Raw genomic sequence first — 10,810 nt, forward strand, 5'->3', positions numbered from 1 at the left:
CCCCCCCCCTTTCCTCCACCGTTTATCTCATCTCCATCTTTCTCTGCTCTCCTCCTTCGCTCGACGTTTATTCGTTTCCTTTTCCTCACAGGGTCCAATATACAATCGGAGCAGCAGGTTCGTCAGGCGGACAAGTAAATATGCCAAGTCAGTCTTGTGCAGTCGCTTTAAGTCGCACGTAATTCCAAGGACGGCAGTGTGTGTCCTGGTCCACGACGGCGCGGTGAGGTGGTGAGGCTGCGCTGCGCGGTGCCAAACAAAACAAAACAAAAAAAACCCTCGTAAGTTTGAGTAGTAGCGCCTGTCACCTGTTGTTGCGCAGAGGCTTTGGGCCTTTGAACTTCGGGAGTGGGGTCTCAGTTGATTCGGTAAAACGTTATTATCAGACAGGCAATGTCAACTCAAAATTTGCATTCACAGGCTCGAGCCAATATTTCTTATTGAAGTCATCACACTTGCCCTTATGTTTAACAGGACTGCAATATAGCTGTAGCTTTAATTAAAATGGATGATGATAATGTTCTCCGTGGGAAGAGCTTGCCTCCTGTTCCACAAATCTCCATTGGAGAGTATTTGTTAAATCATCTAAAGCAGAAGGGTGATGATGTAGCCCAGGTAGGATGATAAGTCTATTGGCACCACCCTACTGTCGATTCTGGCTACTGCCTGGAGTAGACAGTAAAACCCTGAAAATTTCTTGTTTACAGGTTGATGTAGTCACTGGAGAAACGCAAACATTTCCACAGATTTTGGCCAAGAGTATTCGAGCTGCACAGTATATGCTTGGGCTAGGAATTCGCCCAGGTGATGTTGTCGGAATCTCTAGTGAAAACAGTCTTGACTTTTGCATTCCAGTCCTTGCTGCATTTTATAATGGTGCATCATGTGCTCCATTCAACCCAGCTTACACCGAAGGTGATGACCCTCTTTGTTTGGCATTACACATATTAACAGGAATTAGTGAAGTAATTTTGCTGTTTTCTTTTTTCAAATAATAGGAGAGCTGGATCACACAATGAGTATTTCTAGGCCACGCATTGTCTTTGCTAGTGCGCTCACTATTCAAAGAGTGATCAAAGCAGCTGAAAATATTGACAGTATCAGAGATATAGTACTGATTGGTTGTGGTGATCCAGGGCCTCTTCCTTATAATATCAGAAGGCTATCAGATTTTCTCACTTCCTCTCAGTATTCTAGCTCTGCATTTGTACCGGCCCGTGTGAATCATGAGAAGGATACGTGCCTAATACTTTGCTCAAGTGGCACAACAGGACTCCCCAAAGGAGTAGAGCTTACTCACAGAAACTTCCTTACTTTTATTAATGTTTGTTTGTGAGTTCTTAATACCGCATTTTCACTAAGATAATGTCAAATTTTATGAAAACAGCCATAACATTTTAACAGAATTGATTTTCTTTAGGGATGGTGGCCTACCCAAACCACGTGGTGATAATACATCTGAGAACTTATTGGGTTTGCTACCATTTTATCATGGATATGGATTTGCCCTTCTTTCAATTGCAATTGCGCGGGGTGACCAAGTGATAGTGTTCCCACGTTTTGAAGAAGAACTCTTTTTGAGGGCAGTACAGGACTACAAGGTAGATTTTCCTGGCTTCTTTTCTCTCCCTCAGTTTTACTGACAAGACATACAAAACCACTTATAGTATTTTTGTACAATCTATTTGAAAATGGCTGTCGTATCAAATTTGTTGTTGTTACAATTTTTTTTTTTTTTTGTAGATTGCAACTTTATATGTAGTTCCACCACTGATGGTGTTCCTTGCAAAGCACCCTGTTGTTGAAAAATATGATTTATCACATGTACAAACAATTATTTGCGGTGCTGCTCCATTAAGTAAAGACACACAAAATGCAGTTTCTAAGCGAATTGGTGTCAAAGACATCCGACAAGGATATGGCATGACAGAAACAAGTGTACTTGCAACTTCTATTGAAGAACATCAGGCTCAGAGAGTTAAAATGGGTTCTTCTGGTCGTGTTGTAAAAGGAATGATGGCCAAGGTACACATTTAACTGAAAAAGCCAAAATTTGCGTAGTTTACCTATCTTAAAAGATTTTAAATTTTATTTTGTTGTAGGTTGTGGATGTGGAAACAGGAAAATCTCTTCCTCGAAACAAGGAGGGTGAGATTTGCTTCAAAGGACACATGATAATGAAAGGATACCGAAATAATAAGGAGGCTACCCTCGAGACAGTTGATAAAGATGGTTGGTTACACACTGGTGATATTGGATATTTTGATGATGAAGGAGACATATTTGTTGTGGATAGAATTAAAGAATTGATAAAATACAAAGGTTTTCAGGTAAAAGTATTTTTACAATTTTAAATGACATCTATAGAAATGAAGTTTGAGTACCATGTTTTACCCAAGATTAATTAATTTTCTGTTAATAGGTTGCCCCAGCTGAATTGGAAGCAGTACTGTACACCAATAAAGCAGTTCGGGACGCATGTGTTGTTGGGAAGAAAGATGAAATATCCGGAGAAATCCCTGTAGCATTTGTTGTTTTACAACCAAATGTGAAAATTACAGAAAAAGAGCTGGTTGATTATGTGAATGGTAAGTAATTAGCATGCACATGTGTTAATTATTATATTAAATTACCCGAAAAGGAGTACATTTGAATAAATTTTTCATCATTATATCGTAGGACGTGTTTCCGCACAAAAGAAACTCAGAGGAGGAATAAAATTTGTACCTGAAATCCCTCGCAATCCAAGTGGTAAACTACTCCGGCGACTGCTACGATCGAAGTTGTAAAGTTATTGTTTCGATCAGCTGGATCCCAATCAATTTGGAGTATGTGTCATATGTAAAGTACCTGAGTGTACATGGTGTATATGCAAGTGTATTTGTTGTAATTTTGGCAGTTTGATATTTTTAGTTGCTTGTAATCAATGGAAAAATTGATCATCACTGTAATCATTTAAAGGGGGCATTATTAATAATAAAACTAATTGCATACCAAAATACTGACAAAATAACTTCATTTAAAAATCCAAACATCAACCATAGCAAAACAATAACAAGAAACGTCATAATCTAAACATTTTACAGTCTTCATAGACATGAGTTTGCAAAGTAAACCCTTACCTTCAGGTACCAAAGTGATTTCAGATCAAAAATTTAATTGAAATGCAGAACAATTTTTGTTTTGTTTTTAACAACTGTTAGCTTTTAAACTGGGAATGATTGGATATGTGGAATAACAAAACCATGGAATTAAAAAGTGATCTCAATCTGAAAATTACTTTTTTCCATTAAAATATTTTTTGTTAAAGTTCTTTCATTGATTACTTGAGTGATTCTCGAACATTTTCAGGGATGTTTCGGATGTACCAATCATGATCTTCTCCTTTTGCCGTGGCAAGGACTCCTCCTTTATTTGCATGATAAGTATTGTGATCATAGGCATACTGGTTCCCACGCATGTCCGTCAGTCGACCACCCATTGCTTCTAGTACTGCTTCTGGAGCACATGTATCCCACCTCTTGCATCCATCTCGAGCAAAAACATAGGCATGGGCTTTACCCTCCATCAGTAGTAAGACCTATAAAGACAATGATAAAGATAAGAAAGAGGGCACTGCAGTGAAACACTTCACTAAGGTTTGAATCCAATTGCATACCTTATGACCAGCTCCACCAACACATAGCACTTTGTCAGCCTTGAGTGCTTCAATTGCTTGTTCAGCAAGAGCATTGGAGTGGGACCTTGTAGTAGCAATGATTCTTTGATTTGCTGGGGGGATACTGGGGGTGAAACCACCAACCCCAATTCCTTTAATACCCCAAAGAGTGCGTCCAAGAGATTCAGCACCAGATGCATAACCATAATATGGTTGATGGATTATGCCTCCAACTGCTTGACTCCCAACCGCTATACCTACAAGAACTGTGACGTGCTCTAACAGACCTGTTAAACAAGAAAAATAAGGATTTAAAAAAATGAAAACACGTTTAGAGTCCATTAATATATACAACTAAATTACCTTGAGTATATTCTGATGTGCCATCAAGTGGATCAACCCATACTACCACCTAACAAATCAGAAAGAAGAAAAGTTAACAGTTGCTGAATTATCAGGACTTTAAATAATTTTTATAACAAATTAGAATTACTTGCCTCCTTATCCGTCACAGATTCAAACTCCTTCGGACAGTTGAGTTGCAGAACACTTGGATCACTCTCAGTTACCAGCCAGTCAGATGGCACTTCACAGTTACTTGATCCTTCCTCTCCAATAATAGTTATATTAGGGAACTGACGTAAAAGAGAAGCAATGATGCAGCGTTGGGCAGATCGATCTGCCTCTGTTTGAAGATCATTCTTGCCCTAAGAAAACAATTTAAAAATGAATAAAGATTTAATAGAAAACTGTGAAAAATGTGAACGATAATGTGGACGATAGAACAGCAAATTTCACACTTGACCTAGTACCTTGTCCACAATACCGAGCTCTCCCTGACTCCATACATCTCGTATAATTTTCCCAGCCCTGTTGGCAGCATTTATGGAGAAAGCAACCAGACGAAGGATAAGGGGTGAGCTTTGAGCCATAGTAGATGAATCTGAAAACAGAACATTATCATTAATTCTCAATTATTTCTGGTGCAGAAAGAGGAGGATGACAAGAATCAGGAACACTGGTAGGAAGTAAGTTATCATGATCATGTCATTACCCTGTTGTGGTCACAAATTCGATCAGACAGTCAGGTAAATAACTCACAAAATCAAGGAGTTGCAAATACCTTGGATTTTTTTTTTCTTTAGTTGAGGTCGACAGCAAAAATGACTATACAACGTCACTTAGATAACAGGGGAGACGTAACGGTGTGGGGGAGGGGGGGGGGACGCAAAATGTTTTCGTTCCTCGAGTTATCTAAGCAGGATGACAAACTGATATTGACTTCTTCAAAAAACGTTATACCAATATTTTGAATTAAATATCCACCCTAAAACGTATTTTACTTTTAAATATTAATAAAATTATTTCTTACAGAATTTATTACATCCTTAAAATGAACTTATCATGATTAGCTCAAGCTCTTGTTTTCTTGTAAGGTTTCCGAAGCTGAGAATCCTTCTTGTTGATGTTGATGGAGATGGCAAACACAGGCAAATCAGGAACCTTGTGTCCAGTGTCGTGTTTAGTATCGTATTTTCGGAAAAACATTGCTCTTGTCAATTCTGATTATGCTATATAGCTACTGAGAATTGTTGGAATTCTACCTGTACGATAAATTGTGACATTCCACTTAGTCTGCTTACCTGAGGCGGTGCAAACGAAGGGGAAGATGTGGTCCTTCTTCTCTAGGGATCCGTCAAAAGATTTCAATTATGAAATCGGGGAACCTGTTCCTGGTCTCGGAGATAAAAGTATTTGGAAACTTCACCGTGCTAAGAAGAAGGTGAGTGAAAAACTATTATTTCCTGTTAAAAATTTGGTTTTACTATATACACATGACTCTTTGAATCGTTTAAATTATGCACCTATCGTGACTTCAACAATAAGTACTTGGTAAAAGTGTGCAAATCTTAATCTTTACTGTTAACTTATACATTATTTTATTTGTCATTGTTGTTTTCAGGGCACTGACGAAGAGGTTTCTGTCTTTATGTTTGATATTAAAAATAGCAGTGAGACTCAACTTGATGTGGCCCGATCTTCTGTCAAACGGTTGAAAACTTTACGTCACCCTAGTATCTTGACTTACTTAGACAGTTTGGAAGTAAGTCTATCTAGTTATTACTTTGTCTCAATGCATAAAGAAATGCTACACTATTCGTAATACTCTTGATTTTCCAGACTGACAAGATGATATTCATGGCAACAGAATATGTCATACCTCTTCAATTAAGATTAGAAAAGCTCTCACAGATTGATACAAAAGACAGGCAGTTAGCTGAACAACAACGTGACCTATATTTGGCCTGGGGAATATTTCAAATCACTGTAAGTATTTTTATTTTCAAAATGCAAATATTTTCAAAAAAAAAAAGAATTGCCTTTTTTTAATTTTCGGTTTGGAACTTGCTCACTCAGATTGCCTGTATCATTAATGGGGTCATTTTTATTCAAACTGCTTTGTCTTATTATTGAAATACCTTTATTTAGGTTTCAGCTTTCGAGTAACTATAAATGTCCTTTGTTTTTGTCCTTTTCTTCCCTCTTTTTAGAGAGCCTTGAGTTTTCTCAATAATGATGGTAATTTACGCCATAATAATGTATGTATGTGGTCAGTATTTGTGAATGCTGCGGGAGAATGGAAACTTGGTGGAGTGGAATATGTTGCTGGAACTGATGATGGAGTTGGTTTGCCCATAAAAATTTTACCGGCTTTGGATAAGTATGATCCTCCTGAAAAAGCAGATCCAGGCCGTCAGAGACTTATTACAAAATGGTATGATATGCATTAACATTATTGGCATTTACTTATCATTCTCAGCACTGCAGTAGTCATAGTTTTGTTTCCCTTCTGATTTTAGCTCCACAGATATGTGGGGGCTAGGATGCCTGATTTGGGAAGTGTTCAATGGACCCCTCCCTGTTCAATCTAGTCTTCAAAAACTTGAGAAGGTGAACTTGCATATTACTTCTTAATTGTGTCATTCACTAAAGAATCTCTTCTCTTCACAATGATTATTTTATGTTTTATAATTCTCAAAGGTACCCAACCAACTAAATGGAGTTTACTGTGAATTGGTTGGAGCAAATCCTGGTTCTCGTCCAAACCCAGCTGACATCATCACCCGCTGCCGCAAGACCAACGGCTACTTTAAAAATGACTTGGTTGATACGCTCCTTTTCCTAGAAGAAATCCAAATTAAAGACAAAGGGGAAAAGAATAAGTTTTTTAGTGCCTTAACCCCTCTTTTGGATAATTTTCCTAAAGATGTCTGTGTGAATAAAATTCTTCCCCATTTGATCAATGCCTTTGTTTATGGCGATGCAGGATCTTCAATTCTAGCCCCCATGTTTAAGGTTTGTTTCTCAGATTGTTTTTATCTTCTATACACTTATTTAATATGGTTTTCCTCCTTCAAAAGTTAGATCTTCTATTGTTTTTATCTAATGTAGCTGGGTGGACTTCTTGAAGAGGCAGAATACCAGAAACAGATTGTACCTTGTGTTGTAAAACTCTTTGCTTCCAATGACAGAGCAACAAGGGTCCGCCTTCTTCAACAGCTAGAACTATTTATAGGTTGGTGTCAGCATCTGTTTGAATGTATTATGACAGATATAGCTGTCCCAGGTATACTTTGGTCTGCGAATGAGTGTCATGTGACAGCAGAAGCGGGTTCTGTTTCGGCTGTATTTTCAAAGATCAAAGTATTGCTTGAAAAACTATGTTTTCAGATTACTATTACAAGTGTCTGTGCTAATGATGATGTTGATTTTTCAACTAGGACACCTGCAATCATCAACAGTTAATGACCAAATATTTCCTCAAATAGCACATGGTTTTATGGACACAAATCCAACCATTAGAGAACAAACTGTGAAGGTAAGGCACTCTTCCATGTTCGATATGTATCTATTTGTCCTTATCTTTACTTTGTAGCAAATTTTCCACATGGGAACTGGAATTTGGTAATTATCTACACTAATTTATTCTTGTTTGACAGTCGATTATTCATTTGGCCCCAAAACTCAATTACAACAACTTAAATGTTGAAGTCTTACGCCATTTTGCTCGCCTTCAAGCGAGAGATGAGCAAGTAAGTTTTCATGCTCTCAGGGCATTTTATGGGTTAGGAATGTTCTTGCTTTGATATTGATATTAGTGTCGCAACTTTTAAATCTAATCTTTTAACAGGCTGGAATTCGCACCAACACCACCGTTTGTTTAGGGAAGATAGCACAGCATCTTCATCCTCAAATCAGGCAAAGAGTGCTTGTGTCAGCTTTTCTTCGTGCTATGCGAGATACTTTCCCACCAACAAGGCAGGCTGGTATGTTTCTGATCTGACTACTTTTTTTGTTTAAATGTGGTAAAGAGCTCCACTGACCACAGTACCACTGGAATTTTAAACAGTCCATATTTTGATACAATATTACTATTCTAGGAATCCTGGCTTTGGCAGCTACCCAACAATATTTTTTGTTATCTGAAGTAGCAAACCGTATTTTGCCTGCATTATGTCCTCTTGCGCTTGATCCCGATAAATCAGTTCGAGATGCACTTTTCAGAACTCTTAAAGGGTTTTTAGGTAAACTGGAGAAAGTTTCAGAAGACCCCACTCTGCGTGAATCTATGGGTAAAAATGCAAATACCTGCAACATTGAAACAATATAGGTAATTTTGGGTTTCAGAACTATTCTTATACCTCATACTCTTCTCTGTATTCCAGAGGCTGATGTCCACACTGCCACACCAAGTTTATCTAATGCTGCAGCTACTTGGGCTGGTTGGGCAGTAACTGCAGTCACAGCCAAGTTCTATCGCAGTCAGTCAGATACCGCCAAATCATCTGTTGTCCACCAACATAGCAAAATGCTAAGTAAACCAGGCTCCTTAGGTGAATATTTTTCTTTTTAAATTTGGTCAAAAATTAATTTTAAAAACAAACATAACAACAATTAAAATGTTTTTTCTCTTTATTAAAAATAACTAAATTCTTATAGAGCAACCATCTAGTAGTAGTATATCTACTACAACATCTAGTGTAACAAGCATGACATCATTGGAGCAAGAACAGGACTTTAGTAGAGGATCAGTCTCAGATTATGATGAAACTTGGGATACTGAGAATTGGGGTGACATGGATGTAAGTGAATGTCTGTTGCGAGTTCTTCATGATTTTTGTTGATTGATGCAAGTAATGGAATGGATCTCCAATTGTAATTTCACAACAGACATTAGCTGCCCAGAGCTCCACTGACCATCCTCGCAGTCCAGGACCTGGGACTCCTGGTGCCTCAGGAACTAGTCTCAGCACTCGGTCTAATGATGGGTGGGATACAGAAGAATGGGGGAGCTTGGATGAGGCTCCTGTAAGTATATGTAATAATTTTTTTAATTGGGTAGGAGAGGTAAAAAGCATATTTGTTGATTAAATTTTTGTTTTGAAGGAGCTGAATAGTCCTGAGGTTGCTGAAGGTTGGGGAGCCCCTGATTTCCCACCTGCTGATGATCTACCTCGCTCTGCTAGCATGTATAACTGGGGAGAAGCGAATAAAGAGAAGGATGATCTCTCCATTGGATCTAATAAAGGCCAGGTAAGTTTTGGTGATTATTGACATGTCGGCAATCAAATATCAGAAAGCTTTGGATAGTTATCATGATCTCTTTTATTAGTTGGAGGCTAAGAGTCCTGGGAGCCGCAGTGGAGGTAGCACTGGTGGAGGAAGTGGAAGTGGAGGTGGTGGGTGGGAGGACAATGACTGGGAACCGATGGAACCAGGGACCCAGGCACAAGGTAAATACACAATAATGTGACTGTTCACCACTTGCATCTTACATGTTACAGGTTCTAGTTGAGCATTGATTCACTTTGTATTCTTGACTTTAGCTTCTAGACTTGATGAAGCTCGTCGAAGAAGAGAAGAAAAAAAATTACAGAGACAAAAAGAGTTGGAATTGCGAAGAGCCAGTCGTACTTCTAGTGGTCCAATGAAATTGGGTGCCAAGAAAATGTGATTTCTTCCTTCATACCAAGCCTATTATATACTTTTTACGATATTATGCATTTTAGCTGATGTCAAGGCAACCAAAGCATTTCTGTTTCATAATGGGACTGATTATGGAGCCCCATTGCCCCATGGCTGTGTCAGATGAAAGATGTTTAAGATCCAATCATTGTACTTCTTTTACACATTTTAGGAATACTTTCTTCTCCCTAAAGATTATCCTGACAACTCAATTGTCCATTCTAATACTGTACGTATAAAAATTTAATCTCTTTTCCCCTGAAGACACTTATCATTGCTTTGGAACCCTATCGTTTTCATTTCCTCTTGCTTATTCTTGGTCTAAGTATTATTTGATGTTGATAGAGAAGTTGGCAAAACCGTTCCACCAAATAAAGACAGCTTTTTATCTGTCTTTACGGTCCATGTTACTGTAACAGTATCTGTGGAATGTTGATTACCTCATCACATCTGGAGAGAAAGCCTTTCTGACTTATTTGTGTAGTAGACTTTGTGTTGGTGTTATTTGCAATGATCTTACTGTGGAAAATACTGTCATTTTCCTTCCTTGCCCTCAACCTTATGACGGCTTCCATCGCTCATCAATGTCATTGACATCCACCACAATGAGTGTGTCAAGGTGATTGAGATGGACTTTTGGTACTGAATTTCTGCATCTTACCATATCATTTTAAAATATTGATGATAACGGTAAGAATAAACTGCCATTCTTGAACATCTGAAATATTTGAAACTTAGCTCTTAGTTCAACAGCTCCCGTCTCCTAAACAATATCTTAATGTTATTGCAGAGAGACTTCTATAATTGTTTTGATTTTTCTGTGGGGTTGTTCAAGCAGTCTTCATATTTTTTTTTCTTTTTTAAATCAATTTTATCAGTTATTTCCTTGCCACCAATTTTTCAGCACAAGAAGCGTTGTTTTAGTGTTATTTGGATAAATTTTCCTTTTTTAAAATCTAATTTATCAATATCTCCCAATCTAATCTAATCTAAACACTCTTTTGACCTATTTTGTCTGTTCAAATGTGTGGCTGCCTTTTCTTTCATATGTTTTTCAAAAACTGATATTGTTATAAATTATTCAAGACTGTGTGAAATCATGGTCAAAAGAGCATAGGCTTTTAT

General features: G+C 37.8%; 4 protein-coding genes and 1 long non-coding RNA gene across 15 annotated transcripts in view; 3 read left to right on the plus strand and 2 right to left on the minus strand.

Moving 5' to 3' along the window:
- The window catches only part of LOC113207980 (regulating synaptic membrane exocytosis protein 2), a 74,018-nt gene that overhangs the window by 937 nt on the left and 62,271 nt on the right, over nt 1–10,810 (plus strand). The gene's annotated exons all lie outside the window — the stretch shown is intronic.
- LOC127748916 (uncharacterized) lies at nt 152–617 on the minus strand. The gene is made up of 2 exons (XR_008010846.1): nt 473–617; nt 152–278 (listed from the first exon to the last, which is right to left on the minus strand). It is a non-coding gene; the product is annotated as an uncharacterized LOC127748916 (long non-coding RNA).
- LOC113208062 (uncharacterized) lies at nt 481–2,999 on the plus strand. Its single transcript, XM_026424901.2, has 8 exons — nt 481–615; nt 708–915; nt 999–1,332; nt 1,421–1,601; nt 1,744–2,025; nt 2,103–2,330; nt 2,423–2,588; nt 2,680–2,999. The coding sequence occupies exons 1-8, from the start codon at nt 505–507 to the stop codon at nt 2,787–2,789; spliced, it is 1,620 nt and encodes a 539-aa protein (XP_026280686.1). The 5' UTR covers nt 481–504; the 3' UTR covers nt 2,790–2,999.
- Nucleotides 3,000–4,889, minus strand: LOC113208081 (3'(2'),5'-bisphosphate nucleotidase 1). 2 transcript variants are annotated; one of them, XM_026424931.2, is made up of 6 exons: nt 4,782–4,889; nt 4,471–4,601; nt 4,156–4,365; nt 4,022–4,070; nt 3,659–3,945; nt 3,000–3,580 (listed from the first exon to the last, which is right to left on the minus strand). In XM_026424931.2, exons 2-6 carry the CDS (start codon nt 4,588–4,590, stop codon nt 3,323–3,325), a joined length of 924 nt encoding a protein of 307 aa, XP_026280716.1. In that variant the 5' UTR covers nt 4,591–4,601; nt 4,782–4,889; the 3' UTR covers nt 3,000–3,322. The 2 variants fall into 2 exon arrangements, with proteins under 2 accessions (XP_026280716.1, XP_026280724.1); XM_026424939.2 differs by having other exon boundaries at nt 4,713–4,880.
- Nucleotides 5,115–10,409, plus strand: LOC113207691 (N-terminal kinase-like protein). Its single transcript, XM_026424350.2, has 17 exons — nt 5,115–5,441; nt 5,622–5,762; nt 5,840–5,986; nt 6,211–6,434; nt 6,520–6,610; nt 6,701–7,015; nt 7,112–7,235; nt 7,441–7,538; nt 7,660–7,752; nt 7,851–7,986; nt 8,101–8,292; nt 8,386–8,553; nt 8,660–8,802; nt 8,891–9,028; nt 9,107–9,253; nt 9,333–9,453; nt 9,547–10,409. Exons 1-17 carry the CDS (start codon nt 5,328–5,330, stop codon nt 9,672–9,674), a joined length of 2,520 nt encoding a protein of 839 aa, XP_026280135.1. The 5' UTR covers nt 5,115–5,327; the 3' UTR covers nt 9,675–10,409.

This window comes from Frankliniella occidentalis, unplaced genomic scaffold (genome assembly GCF_000697945.3).
Source record: "Frankliniella occidentalis isolate FOCC.00 unplaced genomic scaffold, Focc_3.1 Scaffold20, whole genome shotgun sequence".
Lineage (NCBI taxonomy): Eukaryota > Metazoa > Arthropoda > Insecta > Thysanoptera > Thripidae > Frankliniella > Frankliniella occidentalis.